General features: G+C 47.3%; 1 protein-coding gene across 12 annotated transcripts; it reads right to left on the bottom strand.

The window, feature by feature from the left end:
• Positions 1–9246: 9246 nt before the first annotated feature.
• Tbc1d7 (TBC1 domain family, member 7) lies at positions 9247–26848 on the bottom strand. 12 transcript variants are annotated; one of them, XM_039095869.2, is made up of 9 exons: positions 26644–26846; positions 25206–25357; positions 24711–24773; positions 24333–24413; positions 20566–20753; positions 17329–17466; positions 12808–12953; positions 11141–11270; positions 9247–10040 (listed from the first exon to the last, which is right to left on the bottom strand). In XM_039095869.2, the coding sequence occupies exons 2-9, from the start codon at positions 25315–25317 to the stop codon at positions 9954–9956; spliced, it is 945 nt and encodes a 314-aa protein (XP_038951797.1). In that variant the 5' UTR covers positions 25318–25357; positions 26644–26846; the 3' UTR covers positions 9247–9953.
• Between the last annotated feature and the right edge of the window lie 1077 nt (positions 26849–27925).

Below are 27925 nucleotides of genomic sequence, written 5' to 3'. Positions count from 1 at the left end.
GCTCTACACAGCTTAGGATTCAAGCAAGCAGGCCAGAGCAGGAAGCCAGCCTTGGCCAACTGTGTACTGCCTTTGGTGCTAAGGGGTAGGGACTCCCTTTCCAAACTACTGGGGTCTTTTTGTCGTTGTTTTGTTTGACACGGGATCTTTATACATAAGCTTGGCTGGCCTGGAACTCACTGTGTAGTCCAGGCTAGCCTCAGACTCATAGAGATCTGCTTGTCTTTGCCTCTGAGTGCTAGAATTAAAGCTGGGTGCCACCACACCTGACTCCATAGCACTCTTAAAATACCAGCCATCGCTTTTGCCAGCTCCAGGCCCCGCCCTCAGCCCACGGCTCCCCATCCGTACTTTCATAGCGACAAGTGTCCCTTGTGTTAGTTTAGCTATTGTGGGCATTCCTCACTTCTGTCTCCCTGGCTCAGTGACAGGCACAGAGACAGCAGGACCGACCCCCTCAATAAAGTGCTTGCTTTGTGACAACAGAAGTGGCTCTGAAGAGGGGAACTGGGACAACGTGTGGGGAAGAGCCAATCAGCCATTGCCAGAACGGCTATACCGGTGGCCATTTCTCCCTGCTATGCACATTCCTCTCTTCCATTAAGAACACAGGGAAACTATGGCTAATGGGGAACCTGAAGGAAAGGGACAAGTCAAGGCCTCCCTGGGCAACAGCGTGAGTTCAAGGCTAACCTGTGTAACTTACTGAAATGTTGTTCCCAAATAAAAGGTAAAACCCAGCCTGGGGAGAGAGCTCAGTGGGTTTTACCTGTGAGAGGCCCTGGGTTTCATCTTTAATATTACCAAAACCAAACAAACAAACAAAACCCAGAAGTAAGTGCACATCACACTAGTTTCCATTTTAGACTTGGAGGTCTTTGTGCCCATGCTGGAATGACTTTCAATCCTATCACAAATTGAAATCCAAGCCCAGGCCACAAGAAGAAAAAGCAAGCAGGCTTCAGGCCACACTGAAACTGTTCTAAGCAGGGACCCACTGGACCACGCAGTATGAGGTTTTCATGGCTGGGTCTGTTTTAGCCTCACCAACCCTTTGTCAGGAAGGAGGCCTGGCTCTTGTTTCCCCCTTGAGGTAAAGTCTAATGGGGCCCTGTGTGAAGTCTGTGCTGGGACACTGTGCTGATCACCTCTCTTCTTGGTCCTCATTTCATAAGTTGACAGGACACAGGACAGCAGAGCTACATGAACTCCAGCCTCCTCACTCAGTCCAGCTCCTGTCTCCCTGATCCCTAATGACCTACAAAGGACAATCAGGAAGGTGACAGCTGGAGACACATTCTCTTCCTTCAGTGTTAGGGCATTTAATCAGTGTTGAGGACTGGACTTGGATCCTTTCCTTCAGTACGTGGGGATTGAACTTACGGCCTTTTGCTCAGTATTGAGGATTGAACCTAGGTCCTTCTGACTGGGTATTGAGTCTAGGTCGATCCTAGGGAAGTTCTCTACCTCTGAGCCACAGAACTGACCCTTCCTTTTCTTGTCTAAGACAGGAGAGGAGGTAAGGGCAGGCAGTGCTGGGGCACACCTTTGAGTCCAGCACTTGGGAGGCAGAGGCTGCTCTACAGAATGAGTTCCGGGACAGCCAGGGCTACACGAGAAAGTCTGTGTCAAAACAAAACAAAGACAGGAGCTCAGTAGGCCACGCTGCCCTGAACTCAGTCTCTAGAACCGGCGGATCTCAAACTTGCCATTCTTCTGCCTCAGTCTCAGCCTGTGACACCTCGCCTGGCTTAAACCGGCCATAAACTGCAACCGCTTTGCTAGGGTCACGACAGCAGCGGCTGGAAGCTCGCTCAACACTAAGGCAAACTGGGATCTGTTTTTAATGTCAAAGAAGTCTGGAGGTAGGCTGGGAAGGGCTTGCATGATGTTTCCATGCATCGTGGATCCATTTCTCTGCCCTCCCTAACCTTTACAATGTGACTTTTACCCGTAAGGTTACCTGATGGTCCAAGATGACCTCTAAAGTTCCAGCCATTACTAATGGGTTCTAGCCTGGAAGAGAGAGGCAAGATCATCTGCCATCTGAGTAAATCCTCCCTGTGCCTTCGAGAGAGGACGGGGATGCATACATGCACCGTCCATTTTAGGGGCAGAGGGCCATGGCGTCCATCCTCTGAGACAGGTCTCTCACTGGCCTGAAACTCTGTCCCTGGTCTGTCCTGCAGCCTTCTATGGACGTACCCATCGCTGTCTCCCATTTTACTTTCTCTGCCATCACAGACACACACCACTATGCCCCCACTTTGCCCATGGGTTCTGGGGACCCAAACTCAGGTCCTCATGCTTGGGAGACAAGCACTTTACCAACTGATCCATCTCCCCAACCTAGTAAGTCCTCTTTCACAAATTATTCTGAAAGGCCTGTGGTCACCTTCTACCCCTGCCAACAAAAGACCCTGGGAAAGCCTGGAAAACAGATCTGTCTATTAAGAAAGAAAGGGAAGGTGGGTACTGGTTAAAGGGCCATCAGGTCGTGGGTCAGTTCCCAACAGCAATCCTTGGTGATGAGATCTGTGATAAGTTATCACCATTAAACCACTTCCTGTGATCTGGAGGGGAGAAAGAAGCCTAAAGAGAACATGACTGAACTATTCCTGGTTGGAAGCCCTTCATATGCTTTTAGCAATGCTTAGGAATAAGCTCAGGCTAGTCATCTGTCTACCTGTCTGTCTGTCCATCATATCTATCATATCATATCTATCTGTCTGTCAGGATCTCCTATAAGACCAGGCTAGCCTTAAACTCACTTTGTAGCCGATGATGACCTTGATTTCCTGATCCTCCTGCTTCAATCTCCCACATGCTAGGCTTTGAGGCATGAACCATCCACCACACCTAGCCTCACTGTTTAAATGTGAAAACAGCTCTGCCAAGTTGCATCTCTGTTCTAAACCCTTTACCCAGCAGAGTTAAGTCTTGCCTTAGCTAAAATCTACAGGTCCTCAGTCCTTGCTATGCAAACAGTGGCTTCTGATATTGGGAGCCTTGTCAGGAATCTCAGGGGAAACATAGATCAATCCCCCGGTCCCCCCAGACCTGCAGTGTGAACTCAGCATCAGCGAAGTCCAGGAGAGTCCATGCGCAAACCTGAGACCCCTGCTGTTAGGGTTTGGGTGGCAGAAGGAGTAACTTTGCAGGTCATGGCCAATGAATGCCACAAAGTCAAACCCTGCAACACTTATGGGGGAAGGAGCCCTCAGGGCAGGGACGAGAGTGGGGGCAGAGAGAGACAGATGAAAGCAGAGAGTAAGAGAGAGTAGGCTGTAATGGCAGGAACCTTTGAAAGGGGACTGGTGTGGCATTTGGCAGCTGGTGACAACATGGCTGCCCTGAGTTGCTGAAAGCAGGCTGGGGAGCACCTGGTTCTGAAATGTGTGTGGTTCCTAACACTGTTTTCCGTGCAGTGTCTTACAGAATGTAGGATGGATATCTGTTTGCCTAAACGTGCTTCTCAGGGAGCAACCTGCCTCCCTGCTGAACAAATGAAGGCATTGTATCCAGCTACCAGACAGAAAGTACTTTACCCATACAGTTTTTCTTTTCTTTTTCTTTTTTTTTTTGGGGGGGGGGTGGGGGTGAGGGATTATCCATTATTGTTTTTTTTTGTTGTTGTTCTTGAGGGGTAGAGGGGTTAATATTTTATGCTTAACTGGAATTTTTTTCATACAAAATATTCTGGTCACACTTTCTCCTCCCCTAACTCCTATAAGTTCCTCCCAATCAAAAAAAAAAAAAAAAAAAAAAAAAACCACACACATAAAAACACACAAGAAACACAAAAACACAAAATCAGAAACCATAAAATACAAGCAAAAAAAAACCAATAAGACAAAAAAAAAAAAAACTCAGAAAGCAATATGAGACAAAAACTCTACAATACCATCAAGTTGGTTTTGTATCGGTCACCTACTGAGGGGCATGTAATCTGCCCTTAGATGCTGTGATTGAACTCTTCGAGACTCCAGTGAAGAAAGCCATGTTTTCCTTTACAAGTGGGTATCAAGCTTGTTGGTCGGGAGTGGGAGCCCACATCTCCTCTATTCCCCATCTCAGAGCTGGGACCCCCCCATCGGATTCGAACCTACACAGGCCCTGTTCAGACTGCCACAGTCTCTGGGAGTTCATAGCCCACCTTGTTTTTTGAGACACGTTCTTCACTAGCCTTGAACTCCCCAAGTTGGGGCGACCATTGAGCTCACAGCTGTGGGATTACAAGTAAATTCTACCACCATGCCCAGCTATTGTTTAGATGTGGATTCTGCAAAGACGGAACTCTGGTCTTCGTGCTTGCTTGCGTGTTCTAGGTAGGACTATCACTGAACTACATCTCCCAACCACATAGAGTTTTTAGACTTAGAGGAGAGGTAGTGAGTGCCTTCTAGCCAGGCAGCTGGAACCCAGGGTCTGGCTTACTCATCTAAGGTGGTGACCTCTTTCACCTGGTGTGCACCCGGAACTTCCCGTCTCTTATCTCCCTGCTGGCTGACCAGCAGGCTCCTTTTGCAGGCTCCCTTGGGTTCTGACATTCCTCAAGCCGAGGCATGCCTTCCCTGTGATCCTGTGATCAGTCAGCCTTAGCAGCCACAGACTCTAATTGCTCTGACTTGGGGTCACTCAACCGTCACATGATCTGACAACCTCAGTTTAGGTATAGAGACCAGATATTAAGCACCCTAATCCCCACTTCCCCGATGTAGTCAGAGATAAACCCAACTTCTGCCTGCCTCTAGTCTTCCACCTCCCAGGAGGAAGCCAGGCAAAGCCAGCTTTCAGTAGACTTGTGGGTTGAATCAGACTTGGTATGAATGCTCGCAGGAAAGATCCGACCATGGAAATGGTTTGCTGGGTGTATCAGTGTGATACTTCCCTTTCTGTGTGCCCTCCTACCACCTCCCACCCCATGAAAGGGCTGTCCCATTATAGCAGTTGGCAGAAATTACAAGTAAATGGTGCAGAGCAGGGCACTCAGACATAGCTGGGCAGGTGTCCCAATCCCTCAGCCCTGCAAGGCAGGTTTCTGATAAGTACTCGGGCTGAACGGAGTGCAAGGCTTCTGGGGTGTCCTTGCCACAAGGAAAATGCGCTCTTGTGTTGATGCATGCTCACCAGTGGCCCTGGGGCTACTGGTTGGTCCATGGCTGAACCAGACCCACAGATTTGAGAATCAAGCCAAGAGACTAGCTCAAATATATGCACCATAGAAACATAGTGTCTCTGAGAACCAGAGACAGAAGCATTCAGCTCTCCCACCCAACATCTGACTTGAGCCTTAGAGACAGAAAGATAGCACCTACCATGGGGTAAAAGGGGTTTGGCTCAAGGCAAAGACAGTATGTCTAAGGTGGGCATCAGGGGGAGGCCTCTGAGAACTACACTGGATGAAATGGTGCTGGGCATAGCCATTAACAAGCCTTGGTCTTGGTGATGATATGAGAAGTTTAATCACACCAAGTGGGTAGAGGTGCCTGATAGGTACCAGGGTGCCACTGGGCAAAAGAGATTGCTGCTAATGTTCTACAGCAGAAGATAACTGTAACCCACAATTAAAGAGTAGAGAGGGTTTAGAATGCTCCCGGCACATAAGTGTCTAAGGTAATAACTATGCCAATGATCCTCATACAGTGGCCACGCAGTGTATGCATACCCTGAAATGTTCTCATATCCCACAAACATGCATAAGTGCTGTTGTATTCATTTACAGATATATGTAAGGAATGGGGAGGCAGTATAATGGATAGAACAAGCATGAAGACCCGAGTTCAGATCCCTAGAACCCATGTAAACCGGATACAATCCTGTGTGTCTGTGATCCCAGCACCCCTACAGCAAGATGGGACATAGGAGAACTCCATAAGCTTGAGGACTCGCTAGCTTGGTGTACGGTGTGGCAAACAAGAGTCCTTGCCTGTCTCAAACAAGGTGAGAGGAGAGGACCACTACCTGAGGCTGTTCTCTGACCTCCACCTATGTGTACACATGCACCTCCCAATGCACGCGTACATCACAGGTACACAAAGGACACATTTATTTCTGTATGTTCTAGGGTGGGGATTTGTGACATCATTTGCTCAGCAAGCACAAGGCCCTGGGTTCCATCCGAAGCCATCAAACAATGAAGAAGAGGAAGAAGAGGAGGAAGAGGAGGAGGAGGAGGAGGGAAAGGAAGGAAGGAAGGAAGGAAGGAAGGAAGGAAGGAAGGAAGGACAGACGAGAGTCTCAGACAGCCCAAACCAGTCCTGCAAACTGGATGATTTCTTAAATGCTAGAGGCAAAGAGGAAATGAAGTGTGCTTTCAGCCCAGAAGTTTGCAAGGGCCTCTCCTGGGCAGGAAGCTGAGATAGATCTTGAAGGATAAAATGGATCAACAGGCAGGACCCAACCACACTCTCCTTGGCTAACCATAGGCCTACAGGAATTCCCATTCCACAGTGCTCTGGGGGGCTTTTGCTTTTGCGGGAAGAGTTTTACTTCATTTTTGTTTGTTATGAGACAGGGTCTCACATAGCCCAGGTTGGCTCTGAACTCATTATCCTCACATCCAGGGAGCTGGAAGCATACCTGGGATCCACCACATCTCGCTGTGATCTGGTGTTCCCAGAGACCACACGTGATGCGCACCAATCTGCATGCGATAGGATGTGGCTAAGAGTCCAAGCATGAGACTAAGGAAGGAAATCCGAATGTTGGGCTTGGAGCACAGAACCAGGGCCAGCTGCAGAGCCTGGCTCCCTTATCCAAAGGCAATCCTGACAGCTCTCCTCCCATTCCAGTCACTAGCTCAGGAGGTGAAAGGTGCTCTCAGCTTCTAGAAGGAAGCAGATGTGCTCAGCCCTCAGTGGGAAGGCCCCAGGCGTCCTCTCCAGCAACCCAGCGCTCAGTTCAGCACTGACTCATACATAGAAATAAGCTCACATTTAAGTCATGATGAGGGGAGACTGAGAAGCCAGACACCAAATGGCTAGGGCACCAGAGAGGTAGGGGTAGCATTTAAGAGCAGAGCATTCAAAGTCTCTGCTCCATACCTGCCTCCCTCAAAAGGTGCTAACGCCGTGAGGGCAAAGCCACACACATTCCAACGCACAGTCAGACCCCCATATACACGAGGCATACTTACACACAACAATTGTACAACTAGCATACATTCCGCATGTACATATATCCAACACACAGACACATGCCACACACTTACTCCCTACATACTCTACACGCACACCTACCTGTTCACACACTCTCACCTCATAGATACCAGTTCCCTTTGACATATTCACTCACACACACACCTACACACACACACACACACACACACACACACACACATACACACACACACACAGTTTCTCCAACATACACACTCATACATTCCTTTCCTTTGTGTCTTCAGTCCTAGTAGATTTAGAGCTTCTGTCATTGGTGTTTAAAGACTCCAGAAGAAACAGAACTGTCCCCGCTTTACCAAGCAGGAGAATCCACATTACAACTCCAGCACTGGCCATGACTAGCACCCAGGGCTTTACATAGCCAACATCCCCCTACATCTTGACAATGTTCTGGAGAAACAGAACACAGGCGCTTTTATCAGAGGGGGAGGAGGGCAGGAGGCAGAAGCTAAACACTGAGCTCTCTCCAGATAGTTCTGCCATGAAATATTGGGTCCCTGTGTGCTGGAGTTCTCAAAGAGCCCTTGGCTGTTTAGTTTCTAATGAGAAAAATATGCATGGTATCGCACTGAGTCACTTTGTGGACAAAGGTTTCACCAGGCTGGGTTTGACAGTGCACACATGCAGGGTGTGGTCTGGGTTCATGACAGTACAGCAGGAGTCCGCCACACGAGACCTTCTGACCTTGGAAGTACAGCTGCGGCCTCCAAGGCTGCAGCCCTCAGCTGCAGGGCTCCTGTCTGGCCCCCCACGTGCACTCAGGGCAGCCCAGCTCCCAGCATCCAGGGTGCAGATTTTCCAACTCTCCTCCAGTTTAGAGGTTCTTTGATATCTCCTGGGACTGGGATTCACCAACACCAGTGGACTTCAACACATCTATTTCACTAAGAAATGTGTTCAAATAATACAGACGGACTAAAGCAAGGAACCGGTGTTGGGGAGATGGCGCAGTTCATCTTTTGCTGTGCAAGCCTGAGGACACAAGTCCCACCCCCAGCACACAAATAGAAAGCTGAACACGGTAGCATGTGCTGTGATCTCCAGGCTGGTGAGGGGAGACGGGAGGGTCCCTGATGCCTACAACCCATGGAGCCTAGCTAACACACCAACAAGGTCCCCGTCTCAAAGATCCTGTGTCATAAAACAAGGTGGATGACCATCCTGAGGGACACCAGAGGTGGGCTTTGGCCTCTACACATGTACCCAAGGACAGTCCCACCTGCACACACGGATGGACAGATGGACACACGTGCGTGCACGCGCGCACACACACACACACACACGGAAGGAACACGTTTTTTATCATGTCTCTGTGAATTTCACAGATTCTCTATGATCACTAGGATGAACACAACTAGAGAAGTTTCCTTTACATACGTGTTTTCTCTATGCCCCCAAAATTCTTCAGGATACTGGAGTAATTACTAAATAAACGGTTGGCAGAGAATCATTTCTTAAAATATCAACTGCAGGTGGCAATTTGGTTTTTTTATTAATTAATTTTTACACTCCAGACTTTATTCCCCTTTTGGTCCACCTCCCCACCCCAACCCCTACCCCATGATTGTTCCACATCCCATACCCCACCCCCCAACCCCCGGCAATTTGTTTTAAGAAGGTTTTCTTCTGAGTGCAGTTCCTGGCCATTTTTAAAGACTTCCTTTGGTACTCTGCAGACTGACCAGCTGGGCTCAATACCTCCATTCCTCCTCAGCTCTTTGTGGCCTTCACACTTTGAGGAGCAGTTGGGGTCTCAGAAGCATAACTCCACTTCAGCATCTCCCCATTCTATGCAGAGGGGGATGCCACAAAAACTCCGATTTACTCTCCACATTCCTACAGGACTGTGTGCGAGTAAGCCTGAAACAAGGGTCCCATTTCAGTCTCAGAGTCATCAAATGCTTCATGAAGGGTGACCATTGTGTGACAAGTTCGGCCAGAGGATCATCAGCTATTAACCCTGACCTCCACCCCACCCTATCCTGTAGCACAGGGCTGTGGAAAGTGCACCTGACATTGAGTGATTTGTTAGAAAACACCAAGAGACTCACAAAGACCAAGCAAGTGCTTTCTCCTTCTCCTAGAAGGTAAATTTAGAGGTATTTTATTTAATAAAATCCCAGCACTCAGGAGGCTGAGGCAGGAGGACAGCTAGGACTTCAAGGCCAGCTACATAAAGAGCTTCAGAAAGGTGAGGTACAGAATGAAGCTTTGTCTCAGGAAGGAAAAGACAAGACTCCATTCCAGCTGGCACAAAGGAGGGAACATGTAAGGAAATGCAGGGACTGTCTTTAAGCCAGTTTAGTCAGGCAGGGCATGAGACAGCAGTCAGCTCGCACTTACACACGTCCTAGGGCAACAGAAGGCTAAAGCCAAATCAGAGAGGCCAGGAAAAGAAAGCTGCTCTTCTTCCAGAACCAGGCCTTCCTAAGTAACTGTGTGTCTTGGTGGTCATCAGAGGGGGCAGGGCTTCACTCTTACCATCCACAAGAGTGCCCGGGCTGCCCTGACAGAGCTGCCCAGACCCGGAGGAATTTCCTAGTCACCCTTTTAGAATACTAGCCCAGAGTTGCATGTCAGTGTCACTAAGAGATGCGGCTTCATAACGTGGCCAGGCCAGGCATCTTGATTAAATTATTTTACTGACTGGGGGAGGGGTGTTGCATTTGGAGCACCACAGCAAGACTGTTATTTCTAACCAGTCAGTAGGCCAAGTGACATGAACAAAGTGCTCAGGGAGGGTCTGCAGGCTGTCCATGAAGTCACGAGCTGTCAGGCTGAATGGACTGGGGTCCCACAGTGTTTGTGCCACAAGTCGATGGCCTTGCTCACGATGGCATCTGAGCTGTCCTGAGGAATCTGTGAAGAACAAAGGAGTACGTGTGAAATCTGTGTTTGTTACTGCGGGCTCTTCCCTCATTTTCTGTGGCGGACCTGTTTCCACGGGAGCTTTCTCTGGTTTTGGAAGGTGATAGCAGATGAGGAATGCTCTAATGCTCCTGCGGACACACACACTGGTAGCTCTGGTGCCAGGCAATCTTCATTGCCACTCACCGCTCAGCTCTGGGCAAGTCCTCGGCTGTCTAAAGTCCAGCATTGATGTCTAAACAGGTGAACAACATCCCAAATTCACAGAGCTGTTTACAGGACGACTGAAGGTAGCCCTTGCTTGGCACACGCCCGGCACTGCTGGCCACTAATTAGTGCAATGATGATGCTTCACTTAAAATGAACACACTCACACTCGCTTAGCCCTGACTACTGACCAGGCCACACTTCCTGTGTTAAAGTGGCCTAATTACAAAGGGAGTGGGCGAGATTCGGTACTGGGAGTCTGCTCCATGACATACTCTGTGCAGGCACAGCCTCTTTACTGTTTGCCCAGGAGAGAATGTTCTAAGAGGGAAAGGCTGATTCACGGCGTCCTTTCCCAGCAAGCTCTAACATGATACTCAGGCACATTAACCAACTCAGCTGGGATTATACCAGAGTTGTTAAGGCAAGGAAAGCCTGAAGAACCCCGCGCTGCTGTTCCCACTGCTCTGGTTCCTGCTTTGCTCACTGGGATGAGACTCCGCCCTCAGGAGGCACACCTGAGCAAGGGGCTCGCCATGCAGACGAACGTCCCCAAAAGAGAAGAGGGGACACCAATACTGTTAAGGAAAAATAACTATTTCTCCTTGCCAGGAGCGGGTGCTTGACTTATCATCCCAGCACTCAGAAGGCTGAGGCAGGAGGATTACCAAAACTGGAGGCCAGCCTGGGGTACAGAGAGAGTTCCAGGCCAGCACGGGTTATAGCACAGGTCTCCAGCTCAAACCACCACCAATAAATCCTTTAGTAGAGTAAAAGTAAACTATATTATTTCTCTGAACTAATAGAACACAATAGGATATTCTGGTTTGCCACACTGCTGCCTCCGTTTCCAGATTCCAAACCCAAGGAGACAAAGCACTCACGTTTTCCAGGAACTTTGTTATCTTCTCTGCACTGTTCAACGCCATGACCTTTATTTTAAAGGTTAATAATATTTCTACGGCTACAAAAACCAGGATCTTACAGGATCCACTTACGACTTTATCCCAGACCCTACAAAACAGAGAGATCACCAAATTGGAGAACTGTAAAACTGATGCTACCCAGACATCTCAGATTATAAAATAAAATCGAATTATACTCATTTCAAGTCCAGGCTTCAGAGAACAACTGTGAAAAACTCAGTATCAAGCACATGACAGACGAGCTACTGAGCAGATTCTAGATAGGAGAGAAGGGAGAAAAGGCGCTTGCTCAAAGTTACTGCTGTGCTCAGTGCTCCGAATGCATGCTGGGGCCTTGATATTGGAGAGAAGGAAGTCTTAAACTGGAGTGTGCCCTGCTACTGAGATGATTACTGCATATCATGTCATGTCATGTCATGTCATACCATATCATGTCATATCATATCATATCACGGGACAACAAAGCAGCTAACAAAATATCAGGTGAAGTAATTTCACTGCCAGTGATCCCGCACCAGTTCTCTAAACATCTCCAAGGGCTCTTTATGAACGTATATGTGCACATGCCTTGTATAGGTGCACATATGTGTAGATGTGTGTGAAGGTGGAGGTTGATGGAGGATGTCTTCATCTACTGTGTTCCACTTTCTTTTTCAAGATAGAGTCTCTCCCGGAGCCTCGGGCTCAGCAGTTGGGTGGACTGGCTGTCTAGTGAGCTCAGGGGCCTGTCTGTCTCGGCCCACACCCCTGCCAGTGCTAGGTTTACAGACACACGCATCATACCTGGCCTTTTACATGGGTGCTAGGATCGGGTTAGCATGTTTATAAAGTCACTGTACCCGCTGAGGTACCTTCGGGACCCGGGAGCCAGTTCCTGACCTACTATCACTCTAAAATACTTGTTTGATAACTCCAGTTGAAGTTGGTCCTACAACCTTTATGCTAAGTTACACATTTGCCTCTAATGCTTTCTCTGTGCTGACTTCTTTTCTTCAAAACAACATGACAAAGACCTGGAGTTGTGGGGTGGAGACTGAGAAACACCCGTAACCCAGTGGTTCTCAGCCTTCCTAACGCCGGGACCCTCTGATATACTTCCTCAGCTGTGGTGACTCACACCCATAAAATCACTTTTATTGCTGCCTCGTAATTCTAATTGTCTACTGTTATGAATCATAATATAAATATCTGTTTTTGCTAATGGTCTTAGGTGACCACTATGAAAGGGTCATTTGACACCACAGGTTGAGAACCGCTGCCCTGACATGGATCTAACGTGACTGGAGAAGCAAAGCTTGTGTCTGACAGGTTTCCGCTCTTTTGTCGTGAAACGCAAGGTGTCTGGGCCTGCTAGGACCCACCCCCTGCCTAGAAAAGCAGCGCTCCAGCTGCCGCACAACTTCAGCTACGACTGCCCTGTGTATCTACACAGAGGCCCACAGTCTTCTGAGGTGTGTAGTCTACAATAAGGAGAACCATTTTTACACTTAGAGAAACTGCTAGGGAAGGTAGCTTTGAGTCACCCTCTTGTTCTGGAGAAAACTCCAGTTCTGGGGGATGATCACCTAAGGGCCATGATCCCTTCTGACTCCCAGCTCCCGGTGTACAGTGGGGGAAACACATACCTCTGTAAACTGGACTCGGGTAGGCATCCCGCGAAGCACCTTTTGAACCAGAGGTCATAAGGAAGTTTGGACACCGCAGAACACGTCTTCAGATGACTCAGCAGCCTACTGTCTTCCAGATTCAAGTACTGTTCAAAAGCCCTGGGCTAAAGATTACACAGCAAAAGTGGTTACTCGCTTCCTGTGGCAAGAATGTCACTTCGTGCTGCAACCTATGATGAAAAGGTGTACATGCGGAGTGAGAGAAAGTGCTAGAAAGCGTGAGGACCTAACACAAGCGTCTGGTCAGTATTGACAAGGGTGACCACACTGGAACTGACGGCTTGCTCGGGATGCAGGGCTCTCTGTGCTCAACCCACAGGACAGTAACCAGGCAAATGAATGGCTGTCACCCTGATACTGGACTAACCAGAACCAACAGCTACAGCCGAGTCCAAAGCAACACTTAGTTATTACGGACAGCTACGAAAGGCCTGTGACAATGCTGGGTGATCTGGGGCAGCCAATCATATAAGGAGATGAAAAGGGAAAGCCACACACCTCTCACCTCAGCATTCAACACACTGAGGTACAACGGTGGCGTCTGAGGCCAGCCTGAGCTACATAGGAGATCCTATCTCAAGCCAAAAGGGCAGGCTAAAGAAACCGCTCCTCTGAGGTTAAGAGAACTTGCCACACAATCATGGGAACTGGAGTTCAGATCTCAGCACCCATGTAACCAACTTGGCATCCTGCATTCCTGTAACCCCAGAGCCCAGAGAGGCAGAGATGGGAGGGTCTCAGGGGTGTGCTGGCTTCCAGCCTAGCCAAGAAAACACAAGTCCAAGTCCAGGAAGGAAGGCCATGTCAAGGGAATAGGTAGAAAAAATAGAGGACACCCAACCCCCTCTAATGGCCTACACACACACACACACACACACACACACACACACACACACACACAAGTATACATACATATGACTACACACTGACCATACTGTTCTGCATGCCCTCCAGTGCCAAGGAGGCTGAGACGTCAGGGAGGACCAGAGGAGCAAACTCTGCACCCAGTGTCAATACGGGTGGGAACGCCTTAGAAGAGAGAAGCAGCTGCGCCTGGACACAGCAGCTGGGCTGTCCAGTAGCGTCTCTCATCAAAGACAAGTATAAATGGGAGGTGCAGCCACATCGGCACTACGGCACGGGGGTGGCCCACCCTCCGAGTTACTTAAGGAAAGGCACTTTTTCATTGGGTTAGCCATATTTTTTTTAGCTTGCTGGCAGGGGCTTTGCACGCTGAGCTTTCCACCTGCTCTCTCTGTCTTTCTATGTCTGTCTGTGTGTGTGTGTGTGTGTGTGTCTGTGTGTCTGTGTGTGTCTGTGTTCACCTACATATATGTCTGTGTAGCATGTGTATGCCTGGTACCCACAAAAACCATGAGAGGGTACCAGATTCCCTGGAACTGAAGCTATAGCTGACCATGGGTTGTCATCTGGGTGCTGGGAGTCAAATGCAGGACCTCTGCAAGAGCAACAAGTGCCCTTCACCACTGAGCCATCTCTCCAGTCCCACCCCAAACTCTGGATTCTTAATGAAGAGAATAAAGCTAGCTTCTGTGCTCCCTGGCAATGAGAGACATTGTCACGTGGCTGAACTCTGGGAAGTCTGGAAGAAGCTATGATGTCCCAGAAGGCAGCACACTACAGCACAGCGTTCAGATGATCAGGAGCACTGCTTTTTTTCTCATTCTTTATTTTTTTTAATTATTTATTTTAATGTTTTAAGATTTACTTGTATTTAAAGGACTTATTGTCTTATTTATTTTATGTATATGAGTACACTGAGGCTGTCTTCAGATATACCAGAAGAGGGAACCGAATCCCATTACAGATGGTTGTAAGCCACCATGTGGTTGCTGGGAACTGAACTCAGGACCTCTAGAAAAGTGGTCAGTGCTCTTAACTGTGAAGCCATCTCTTCAGTCCTGAGAGTTACTTATTTTATGTGTGTGAGTGTTTTGCCTGCACGTATGTCAAAAGTGGGTAGCTGGTGCTACAGACAGTTGTGAGCTGCTGTGCGGGTACTGGGAATCAAATCCCTCTCTTAGGCCAGAACAAGCGCTCTTAACTGCTGAGCCCTCTCTCCAGCCCCCTCCCCCTTTTTCTGGCTGAGCTGGAGATGGCAGTCTGCAGGCTAGGCGGGCAGTCTCCTGCTGGCTTCCGCCCCAGCCTCCAGCACTCTCCCCTCCAACCGTAAAGCAGCAGCCTATACTTCATGGGAACAGATTGTTAAGGAAAGTCACGAAAGTATAAAAGATGTCAGACCAAGGTTATAAAGTCTTGGCTATAACAAGATCCTTTGCTTTGTGGTGGAGGCTGAGGCAAGAAGATCTCAAGTTCGCTTGGGCTACTTAGCAGGACTTGGTCTCGAAAGAAAAAGTAGAGAAAAAGAGCTAAGGTCAAGGCAGAGCCCTGGTCTTCCCTTCCAATGCCTTCTCCCCATCCCTACCACATCCTCCATTCCTGCTCTCAGCACACAAAAAGAAAGCGCTGGGATACAGCTCAGTAGTAGAGATCTCTTCCTAAGCCTAAGAGGTGTGAAGATTCCTTCCCAAGACCCCGGGGTATGGAGTCTGGGGGAGGAGGTGAACCAGTAAATAACCGTGTAACTCTTAATCCTACTGATGGTGAATGACAGGAATGGGAATAGAGCAGCCACTGTGTCACCTTCAGCAGGTGACTTAACTTCCCTGAGGCGCAGTGCCCTCCTCTGCAAACACGGAGTTATGTGTCTAAACTCATTACAAGTCAGACTGTGTAAGATGCACAGTGGTCCTGACACACTAAGCTAGATGCGGAGGAGAGCTGGCTGCTAGAAGCCATGCTGTTGCAGACACATGCCGGGGTCTGAGGTCCACCATGTCTGACCCCAAAGAGCAAGGCGGACAAGTCAGAGCTAAGCTTACATGGCTAGAGCATTTTCAAGAGTCAAGGGGAAAAATATGGTGGAGGGGTGGGGCTTTTCTTTCAGTTAGTGTTGCATATGGCCCAGGCTGGCCTTGTATTCCTGATCCTCTGCCTCGGTCTCCTGAGTGATGGGATTATGGGTATATGTCGCCACATCCAACTAAACAAATATGTTTTATCAATTGTGGAGTCAGTAAGGGATACAGAAAACATGAAAAAAGAAAAAGCTGACAGGCCCCACGTATGACGCTTACAACCTTTAAACAACAAACAGGGAGAACGCGTGTCGGCATCTTAATACACTGAGGATAATATGCAGAGTGTATTGATGACTCTCACAGAGAAAAAGTCATTTATTCTGGCAGAGCATGCTGGGAGGATCAGGAGCGGACGGTCATCCTCATCTACATAGCAAGTTCAAGGCCAGCCTGGGCCACATGTAACCCTGCCTCAAAACACACACACACACACACACACACACACACACACACACACACACACACACACACAAAAGCAAAGAAAACAATAGAGATCTGCAAATCTGACGCACCAACTTCTCTGGCCCTCAGAGTTGTGAGACAGAATTCGAGGGCGTGGTCACCGCCTGATAATGAGACCCGACACTGTGCAGCAGAGTGGAGCGCTGGCAAGTTCAGGACCTACATGCCAGGTTAAAATGTCAATCTGCCCAAACTAAGGAGATTTTCAGTATAACACCCCAGATACTGCTCGAGCACCCCCAGGGGACGCTCAGGCACGTGCTCGCAGATAAAGAACAGGGGCCTGTTTACGGTCGGTGTGGGGCTATTAGACTTAATTACAGCAAATTCGTAGGAGGAAACACAGAGTAAATTAGGTAGGAAAAGTGATTCTAAATGAGAAGCTGTCAATCCCAGCTACAATCACAACTGCCTAAGGCTTTGAGACATTCTAATTCTAGGCCCCACACTGAGAGAGACTAGGATTTAATTGAGGAAAGGTAATGAGAAATTTTCAACCCTCTGAGTACTAACAGGAAGTCAGAACTGAAAGAACAGTTTATCTGAATGAGCCTAGAAATTCTCCAAGTAGCGAGCTGCAGATGAACACACAACAATGGTAGGACCCACATGTTCACATGTTCATGCATGTGCATATGTGCATGCTGGAACAAGATGACAGGAGCCAAGTCCCCTCCCTGACTCTGGCCTAGAGGCTATGTGAGAAGAGACAAGCTCCTGCCAATAGGCACGCGGGCAGACAGAAACCCTATCACAGAGGGGCCATTCTAGAGAAGCTGGACCAGGATCAGGAATCCTCTGGAGCAGGTGGGCCTGCCGGTGAGTCCACCCCGGGAAGACTCCGCAGTCCCAGGTCGCCTCTGTCCTCCAACAGCCAATCCGAGTGGGTGCAAAGGAAACATAAGGCCCATTCCATGGAAAATATTTTCTTGCCTTTTGCAGAAAACATCTTCAGGGACCACTAGAGAGGGTGCACACCTCAGGGCAGCAGCCGCTGGGGTAAGAGTGTTCTCTGACACTGCTTATTTCCCAATTACACTCCCACCAAAACAAAGAAGTCAAAGGAAATCCTCACCAGCTGAGGTAAAGCGTCCCGGTACTTGTTATTGAACTGCTTCACGAAGCATCGGGTGATCCAGTAACAGTCCACGCTGTCTTCCACCATCTCTTCCATGGCTTTAGCAATGGCGAGAAAGACTTCATCCTCCAGTTCCTGGAAGATTAATAATAACTCTCAAGAGGGAGGCAGCAGACGGGAAGATGTATTTCTTTACTGAAAACCTAACACTGCCCCCTGCACATTAATAAATCAAAGCGGGATCAGAAGGCAGAGTGGGTCAGTGAGGGGAAGCAGCAGGAAGGGACGGTGAGCAGCTCCAGAGATCTGTGGGAATCAGGGGCTTTTGTGTGTGGTCGGCTGCAAGCGCAGGCCAGGCAGGGGCTCTCCACCCAGCCAGTCCCCATGCGAGACCAGGTTCCTTCAGAGGGACGTGATGCCACAAGCCACTTTGGAATGTGTCAGAACATAACATGATGAATACTGAGGGACTCCAGATGAGCTCACAAAACATCTGATTTACATCGAAGCTTCCACACACACCTTTAGAATGCTGTTCCACCTAAAAGCCCGAATTTCCACCTGAAACCAGAATTTTAGGAAGCTGAAGAATAACATTTCTCAGATATTCAAAAATGAAAATAAATCCTCAAGAAATTTTCAACAGAGGAATCTTATAAAAACTGAAACCCTATTTGGAAAGTTATTTTGTTTTCAAATATTGCCATCAACACTAAAAACAAACAAACAAACAAACCAAAAACAACTTACATTTTCATCTAGGCTTTCATAGTTTGAAATTTTTAAGATTAAAAAGACATTAAGAGGGCTGGAGAGATGGCTCCGTGGTTAACAGCACTGACTGCTCTCCCAGAGGTCCTGAGTTCAATTCCCAGCAACCACATGGTGGCTCACAACCATCTGTAATGGGATCCGATGTCCTCTTCTGGTGTGTCTGAAGATAGCTACAGTGTACTTATATAAATATAGATAAAAGGACATTAAAAAAATACCTTTCTATTCCCCTGAGAAGCCCCAAATTAAATGACAATTCCTGTTTTAATAGAAAGTACTTCATTCTTAGACTTTCTCTTAGCTTGCTAAGATCCACAGAATGTAAGAATCCTAAGAAATTATTTTTCTAAACATCTTATTACAGTATTGGAGAATACAAAAGGAGTGAGAAGGAGAGGAAATCTTCCTCTCTAGGGAGTCCACACAGACCTAGGCCTGGTCTGAGTGACTCTGCACGCGGCAGCCGCTGACTGCTCCTGACCACTCTGGCCGGGTGAGGAAGACTAGTGCTTCGCCCAGATGTGCTCAAGTTGAGCCCTCACAAGCTCTTACTTCCTAACAGCATAGGAGGGGCTGTGTGTGCAGGGAAAAGTGGGGAGAAAGAACCCCACTCCCACATTGTCAAGGCCTCACTGAGCCTCCCAACAGTACACTGAGGGCACATCCCCCATGGGGATCCCTGCCATGAGACAGCCGGTATCCCACCAAGAGGGAACACCCGCTGGACCTGACGTGAGGGGCTGTCTGTAAAATCACTGACCAACCCCTGTCAAAAGTGTCCAAGGGATGGAGGGAGAAAGACAAAGGGCCCAGTCCAAATCACAGGTGTCCTCAGCAACGTGCTGACTCAGTGTAATCCACAGTCCAAAGTCAGTCTTCTGCCAGCCTTTTTGCTTATTTGTGATGGAGGGCATCCCTAGAACTAGGCGCCCAAGGAAGGAGCCTGTAGGTGACATTGAGTACTGTCACCGTGCTGACTCCTGACTGCAGAACCATGTCGTGCTCACACACAGAGGAGCCTTGTCTCCACAAGGAGCACACAGAAGGAGTGACTGAATCCCGCTCTCCTTTGACCTATACAAAGAAATACATGTGGGGCTGGGGATTTAGCTCAGTGGTAGAGCGCTTACCTAGGAAGCGCAAGGCCCTGGGTTCGGTCCCTAGCTCCGAAAAAAAAGAACCAAAAAAAAAAAAAAAAAAAAAAAAAAAAAAGAAATACATGTGCACAGCCAGAAGCAGGGGTGCACGCCTATGATCCCAGCACTCAGGAGGCAGAGGCAGGAGGATACCAAGTTGGAAGCTGGCCTATACTACATACATAGGGAGACTTCTTCTCTAAAGGAAAGAAATGGGGTTGGAGAGATGGCCCTGGCTGCTCTTTCAGGAGACAAGGGTGTGGTTTGGTTCCCAGCAGCCACATGGGAGTTCACAACCGTCTGTAACTCCAGTTCCAGGAAAGCAGACAGCATGTTAAGTGGTACACAGGCAAATGTAGGCAAAACAGCCATACATTTACGATTTTTAAAACATCTTAAAGAGAGGGAGGAGGGATGGGGGAGAGAAGGGCACACATAGGGAGAATGGCGAAGCAGATGTCACTAGATGTTAACAGCTGGAAATTTCAGCAAAAAGATATAGAAATTCATGGTTAGTATTTCTGTGCCCTTTCTTCGGGTTTGAGATTGCAGTCATGCATCCATAATAAAGTGGAAGTCAGCCAGCGACCTCACAGAAGCTAGTGATTGTGATGAAAGTGTCTGGCAACGTCACAGTCATCTGCATTGGAGCAAAATATAAATACATGTGTGTTTGCGAATGAACAAATGTCTGACAACACAGTTCTCAGAACCCATGCCCATCGTTAAGAAATGTGTGACTGCGGAAACCAAAATGTGCTTTAAAATAACTAACATTGATCGTGCAGGACCACGAATCCCACGTGAAACTGCTGCTTTCACTTTTCATCCTACCAGCAATGGGAAACCAGAAGCCAGGGGCTCAGAGGTTAAGAGCACTGACTGCTCTTCCAGAGGTCCTGAGTTCAATTCCCAGCAACCACATGGTGGCTCACAACCATCTGTAATGGGATGTGGTTGTGAGAGGGTGAACAGAGAAAAGGGCAATGACTGCACTATTAAAAAAAATAAAGTAGGGGCTGGGGATTTAGCTCAGTGGTAGAGCGCTTACCTAGGAAGCGCAAGGCCCTGGGTTCGGTCCCCAGCTCCGAAAAAAAGAACCAAAAAAAAAAAAATAAAGTAATAATAATAATTAATAATAATAATAATAATGGAGTCCAAAAATTAAAGTCTAAGTGGCTTGGCTCAGTGGTAGAGTGCTTGCCTAGCATTCATGAGGACCTACGTTTGGTCCACGCCTCTGCAAACACATTAAACAGACTAAGTAAAAAGAAATTCTCAGAAAAGGGATGGAGTTGAATGTCAAGAGAGAATGAGCACTCACCAGAGGGAAAGAAGGACTTCGAGGCAACTTCCCCGACTCAAGCTGATACATGCGGAGATACACCTCGCCCTGCGGCGTGGCGTCACTGATGAAGCGGACTACTGTCAGGGCATGGAGGACGTCACTGTACTGGTCTTTGCGATAGGCCATCACCTGGGCATGAGAGTCATGGTGTGGAGGCAAGATGCCTACGGAGAGACAGGACAGGAGAAGGACAAACGTGAGACGCCCACCCAAATTCCTCCTCTAGTGAGAAGAATCCCATGAGAAGCAGCCCCACAATTAAGATTCACACAATGGCCACATAGACTTCCTTTTATAAAGTCTCACGCCGACGATCTGACAGGTTAAGAGCTTTGCTAGACGGTGCATGGCTGATGAGAGAGAAATGGTGTGGCACCACAGAAGCCTTTAAACAAGCGCGTGACATAATTTCAAGGCAACAACCACATTAGCTGTAATGATGGTTTAACTGGGTTCCTGGGTAGCGGCTGAGGGCACCTTTAGCTCCTGGAGCACTTGGCCTCCTACATCTCAGAACAGTATGTTGAATCCTTTTCCTCAGTTTATCCTCCATAGTTAAAGCTTATCTATAAAACGGTCTATCATCACTGGGGTGAAAGTCCACGGTCCTCATTAACAAAGTCAACACACATTGTATTTCTATGACACTTTGTGGTTGTTACTTAACTAAGCTGCCTGCATAAAACTGTGTGTGTGTGTGCATGTGTGTGTGTGTGCGTGCATGTGTGTGTGTGCATGTGTGTGTGTGTGTGTGTGTGTGTGTGTGTGCGTGCGTGCATGTGTATATGTTGCTGGGCTTGTGCAGCAAGCACTGTCGCTCAGGGCCTCATCTCAGGGCCTCCCTGTGTGGTAGACCCCAAGCAGTGGCTAAGGAAATGGACTGTAGAGAGGTAACAGTGCGCAGTTAGGGCTCGGTTTCTGATATAAACAATGTTTTCATTTTATTTATTGCAGCCTCATTAATGTAGTGAGGCTGAGCAGAGTCAGAGACTCTGGGGCTAAGATTCTTGGGTTTGAGGTCGAACTACAATTCGACAACTTGAACATCCTCAGCTATTCCTTCTGTTTCCTGTGCCTCGTCTTCTTCCCATCTGAAAATTAGAGATAATAATATTCAAACCTATGAGTTGTTGTGACATAGAGGCAAATTCAAAAAGCACTTGAGACAGTGCTCTGGCACATGTATGTCAGACACATGTATGTCAAACACATGTGTGTCAGGCAGTTCATTTGACTGTGATTCCCCTTTGGTGCAAAACCCCACAGACCAATTATTCTAAAGAACATTCTGGGAATCAGCAGTTAGACAAGCTCAACACTGTGCATGCATAAAACATGCTTAAGTGTCCTTTCCTGACACAAACTCAGTGTGTCTGAGGGGTTCTGCACCAGGTTCTCTACTGAAGAGCTGTAGTTGAGCCGACCATAGGCAGCAGTATTAGACCTGTGTCTAAGAGTTCATCCCAAACGCTCTCTGACAATGACCTACAATGGTATGAGAGAGGCAGCATCTATAGAGTCCAAAGCAATGAAACCCGGACACCAAGGACCCCTTTTTCCTGTGAGAGCTCTGCATTTCCAGTGCCTCTAACTATGGCAGAGAAACAACAGTGGCTTAGGTGATAAAGAAGGTGAGAAGAGGAGCTGGAGAGGTGGCTCAGTGGTTAAGAGCACTGACTGCTCTTCCAGAGGTACTGAGTTCAAATCCCAGCAACCACATGGTGGCTCACAACCATTTATAATGAGGTCTCATGCCCTCTTCTGGTGTGTCTGAAGACAGCTACAGTGTATTCACATATAATAAGTAAATAAATCTTTAAAAAAAAGACAGATAAGAAAAACTGAAATAAAACAAACAAACAAAAACCAAAACAGTTGGGCCTTGGTGATCAGGAAGTGTCACAGGCACAATATAACGTTTCCCATTAATAAGATACACAGGATTTCCCATAGGAAATGGATACTGATAACTGCCTAAAATGTACCCTTAGAAGGAATTTATTTTGATGACTACAGAGTCTTCATGTAAAATTCAAGGAGGAAAAAAACTCTCTAAGGAAAATTTAAACGGTTATCATGACTTCTGTAGATGGTCACCACACACACCAAACCAGACAGAAATGAGCGCACCAAAGCTGCCAAGATGCTCAACAACAACAGCCATCGTGAAGTGCTTTCTAGAATGGCTTGCCTTCCCTTGTGGCCGCCATGTTGCATGACCACACTGAAGACTGCAGATTTCTCAGGTTCTGAAATGTATTACAGAGCATGAGCTCTATTACCTAGCCCAGCCCCTCAACGGAACCCTTCCAGTGAGTTCTACAAATATAAGTTTTAACCCTTTGTCTGTCACAGGCCTTGGGCAAGTATTTTAGGCCTCCAGAGTCTGTGTCCTTCTAGGATAGTAAGACTTCCCTCAGGAGCATTCTAGAACTGCTGCACGTAATTTACATAAACTACTTAAGTTAGCGATGGAACCCAGCAATGCCCACTACACAGAGGGAGCTCATGTTCCTCACACAGCTCCATCCTCACCCCCTCACGGTTAGTAAAGCCCAGCTGTGTAACAAGAAATGGAAGATGGTAATGAGTGAGGATTAGATGCTCCAGCAAGCTCTGCAATGATGAGGAAAACCCAGGGCTCAAAGGGATGCTGCCAGCTGCTTGTGGCAGACACCGAGCCAGCTCTCCCTCTTACGTGGCCACCCAGCTCTGAAATTCGCCCATACTTGTAGGCTGAGAAAAACTCTGATCCCATTCTTTGTTTTTTTGTTTTGTTTTTAAATCTGCCATATCATCTTTACTTCAAAGGATAAAGGGGCATTTACGTACCTCAGTAAGGGACTGATTCGATTAACTGTGGCACTGCCAGTGAATAAACACGGCTTGGCGGTGCAAGCAGAACATCACAGAGGAAGCTGCTCTATGCTCGCTCTCTGATCATTTCACTCGCTACACTCAGGCGCGCTCAAAGAAATCACATTCTTCAACCCTTTATCAATATGGTTCCTCTTGTGGGGAGAGGGCTTTCCTGAGACTCACAGTTCAGCCCAGGGCTTCAAGCTCTAAATGACCCTCAAAGGCTGGAGATCATCCAGGCATTTGCTACTAAGCCTGGCATCAGAACATCCTCTACCACCGAGAGTCACAGAATGCAATGCCCTAAAGACTGAAACCTAAAACTAATTTAGATCAAGATGCCTCTGGACAGACGCAAAACTGGAGCCCAGCCTGGTCTTCCTCCTGGCTACCCAGCTGACAGCAAAGACAACCAGTTCTCCTTTCTACCACCCCAAGGTTTCATGCCAGCTGACGTGACCACCTAAAACGTGTGCCTGGATGGAACTGATTTTGATGGCTACAAAATCTTCGTGTAAGATTTAAGAAAGAAAAAAAATGTTACGGGTAAGGGGGGGAGACCTAAAATAGTTGTCACTGCTTTTGAAGATGGTGACCACGGAGACCCACCAGATACCTGAGTGTACCAAGGCTTTGTTTCAGGAACAAATATTGTCTTCTCCACTGCCATTAATGAGCAGACGCTCCAAGAGTAATCGTTAATATATTTCTGCTTGAAGTCACCAACCGAAAGGCTTTTTACAGGGAGCAGTAATTGGTCCTCCTGGGGAAGACTGAATAGTCAGCCAAGAGTCTGAGCAAATGTTCCTTCTGTGTCAGTGAGATGGCAAAGGGTCCCATTCGATACATTTGAAATGAAGCCCCCCGACTCCTGGGTCTCATACCTAGCAGTACCTTCCACACCAACACACGGTACATGGATGGGAGAGGGAACCTCTGGCTGAATGTGCAAAGCTTCTCAATGTCTAGAGGAAGAAAGAGAACTTTAGAAATGTCCCAGTTTTTTTTTTTTTTTTTTTTTGCATCTATTACTGCATTCCCTCTAACACTAGCATTACTCACTAAACACAGAGTTGGGTGGGGGAACACGGTATGGCTCAGTGGTAGACCATGCCTTAGCATTTGCTAGGCAACGGGTTCCATTCCCAGCCCCTCCAGCAACAAGAAACACTTAGGTCTATTTTTAGACTATGGCTCTGTTTTACTATAAAGCTGGTCTTTATCACTGTTGACTTAAATATAAATGTGTACTGAAGGGTTACCTTCCACAAAAGGAAACCATAACCGGGATTCTTTCAGTTTACCTAGAAACCATGATGCTACGTCTAGAAATTGAGAGGAAAAATATAAGCTTAATTTTTAAAAGTTGATTTCTTTTCTTTGCCTTTTTAAAGACAAAGGTGTCTTACTAGTTATCCCCTGGCTGTCCTAGAACTCTCCATGTGGACCAGGTTGCCCTTGGACTCAAAGATCCCCCTGCCTCTGCCTCCACACTGCTAGGATCAATGTTTGGCACCACCACACTAAGCACTGTATAGTTTTTAAGAAGTTTAAAAAAAAAAAAAAACTTCTGCTTCTCAATGAATTTGAAAAAATCTTCAACGTTTCTCAAACTATACCACTCTGATCACACACACACACACACACACACACACACACACACACACACACACACCAGCCATGTACTGCTTTGAATCCTTTACGGTAATATTTACCTGGTAATTTCGAACCCATGAACTTAAGCAGATGAGACTCACCCAACCGGTCATCTTTCAGGAGGATTTCCAGTGATTTCTTCTCTTCAACTCCACGAAAGCCAACTTTCTCGTAGTAGACTGAACGGAAGTTTCTCTGAGAGTCGTCAGTCATGTTTCATCCTTGGAGGGAATTTTTTTTTTCTTAAGTGAGCCTAAAGCCAAAGAAAGAAGAATTGGGAAGACATTAGGTGAATATGTCTCTGCCTTTTCAATAAATCAAATATGATAAAATGCCTGCCCCTGAGCAAGGAGCATGAAATCTTTGAATTCACACAACCCTATCCCATCTTCCTTATGCATCTTGGTCAAAGATATAGATGTGAAGATATAGGTCAACTGCCCTCCAAGCTACTAAAGTAGGTGGCACAGAAGGGAGGCTCTCAGGTTCGTTACTTACTTATGCAAATCCATAGCACAATGAAATACCTTGTACTCATTGTGAACTATTGAACAAAAAAGGATGGATTAGAAAAGCAGGCAAGTTATATTATATAGATGGGGCTAACCAGTGGTATATACTAATTCTGCTTCCAGTTTTACCACTCAGGTCTCACTAAGTAGCCCAGGCTGGCCTCAAATCAGAGATCTTCACCTCTGTCTCCTGGGTGGTGGGATAAAAAAGTGTGGACAACCACTCCTAGTCCAAGATAGGTATGTTTTTAAAAATAAAAGGACATCTGAAACATTAACAAGTTTATTCAGCTAGTAAGATTATATGTGACTTTAATTTCCTTTGTTTTGCTTAGCTGTGCTCTCGAAAATGGGCATTTGGAGACATTAAGAGGAAAAAAACACCCTAAGTCCTGCCCTTACTTTTCTTCCTGTAAACACAATTCTGCCAAATATAATTATCAAAATACAAAACTCCAACAGAAAAACGGCATTGAAGTATAACCAGAAGACGGTTAAAACCTTGCAAGAGCACTCAAAACATCTCAGAGGCACACCATTCTTTCAAAACAATCTTTGTGCTATTAATGGTAAACCAAAAGAAATGGTCAAACTAGGTTACTGAATCAGGCACTAAAGATGCAAACATTCTTCCAAAGAATAAAGTCTTCGGCTACTAAAAGCCCCTGAGACGTCCCCAGATAACTAGGGAAGGTTGAACTTCTTGTTGGAAGTTAGATATCTGAACAGTTTATTACGAAAAAGATTATAATTCATTTTTGAAAAGAGGCAACTTAGAATCATAGCTGTTTTTAAGAACTCAAAGATTAAAATGCAATCTGTAGTTTGGGGTTTTGCTTTTTTGTTTTTTGTTTTGTTAAGCATTCGCTGCTCCTGTTGTCTGAGGACAGCATTCCTAAGACTACACTCTGATTGGCAAAGGCGTCGCCCTGAAAGACAAATCCTGCCCAGGTGATTCCACCTGCGGGAAAGATGCCCGCACCCGGTGAAGCCCCAGGCCCCGCTCTCCCGGCTATGCACGCTTCACCTCTAGTAGAGCAAACACACCCGGTTCAGACTAAGAGTTCCGGGAGGCAGCGGAGAGCAGGCCAGGAACGCTGTGCTACCGGCGGGCAGGCGGAACCATAAGCGTCAGGGCCGAGCGTGCGAGGGGAGCGACGCTGCAAGACACCGGCCCCGGGCCCTCTCCACTGCTAACTCCCGTCGCCGGACGTGACGTCGCGCCGAGTGCGCGTGCGCAGAGGACATCTACGGGAAGCCCCACCCACACGCGGACGTTAAAGCGGTAAAGCTGGAGGCGCTGTATGGTAGTAGCAGGCCGCCGAGAGACTGTCAGTCCTTGTGTAACAACGTCTGCCCCTCTCACCTGGTGATCGTCTCCCTCTCCGTTCGGACGTCCCTACTTATGGCACTCTTCTCCGGCCACCATACTCCTGCCCAGTGTAAACCGGGATCCCTCAGACGGTGTTTCTTTCACCACGCTGAATGGAAAAACGGAAACCAGCCTTTGCTTATTGATTGGGCTGCACTGCTTCTCCCAAACGTTCAAAGTGACCATGAGAAAACAAATCAGTGAGTTTTCAGCTATTAAAAACTGAGTGATGGGCAGGAGAGATGGCTAGGCAATTAAGAGCACTTGCTGCTGTTGTACAGAACTCGGGTTCAAGTCCCGGCACTCAAGGTAGCGCACAACCGTCAATAACAACAGTTCCAGGAGATCCAAAATCATCATCCTGATTTCTGCCAATACCGGGCACGTGCATGATGTACTCGCACGCAGACAAAACATACACAAATAGTTAAAAATTAAAAAGTGTTCCCTCTGACCAAGGAAGGATAAAGAAAATCATTTGTTCATCCCTTACTGTGCAAGGGGCCAGTTGCTGTCCCTTGACTTTTGGCAGCTACTCAGTCAGACCTAGTAGAATGCCAAGCGTGCAGCCATTTTAGGCTGCTTGCTTGGGGAAGCTGTGCATCCTGTGTAAGATTTGTCATGGAAAGCATAGTCTTTGGCCATCCCCAGGTGGCACTGAGTTGGAAGCAAGGACTAAATTAGGGAGCTATTAGGAAGATCTAGCTGTTTGGGACAGACTAGTGATTCTTGTCTTGGATTGTTAGTCACAATCTGGCTTCCTAGAATGTTTTAGAAAAGGGAGCTATTTTTCTCTGCAAGTTGTGAGTCACATTCTATTTTACGTATGGCCAGGCTTCGTGTAGTCAGCTTCTCCGTTAAAATAGAAAAATGAGAGCTGAAGGGACAGTTAAATGGTGAAGAGCACTGGTTGCTCTTCCAGAGTACTTAGGTTTAA

This window comes from Rattus norvegicus, chromosome 17, assembly GCF_036323735.1.
Source record: "Rattus norvegicus strain BN/NHsdMcwi chromosome 17, GRCr8, whole genome shotgun sequence".
In the NCBI taxonomy this organism is placed as follows: domain Eukaryota; kingdom Metazoa; phylum Chordata; class Mammalia; order Rodentia; family Muridae; genus Rattus; species Rattus norvegicus.
The sequence above is the reverse complement of the archived record's forward strand: the minus strand, read 5'-3'. Positions and strand labels throughout refer to the sequence as shown.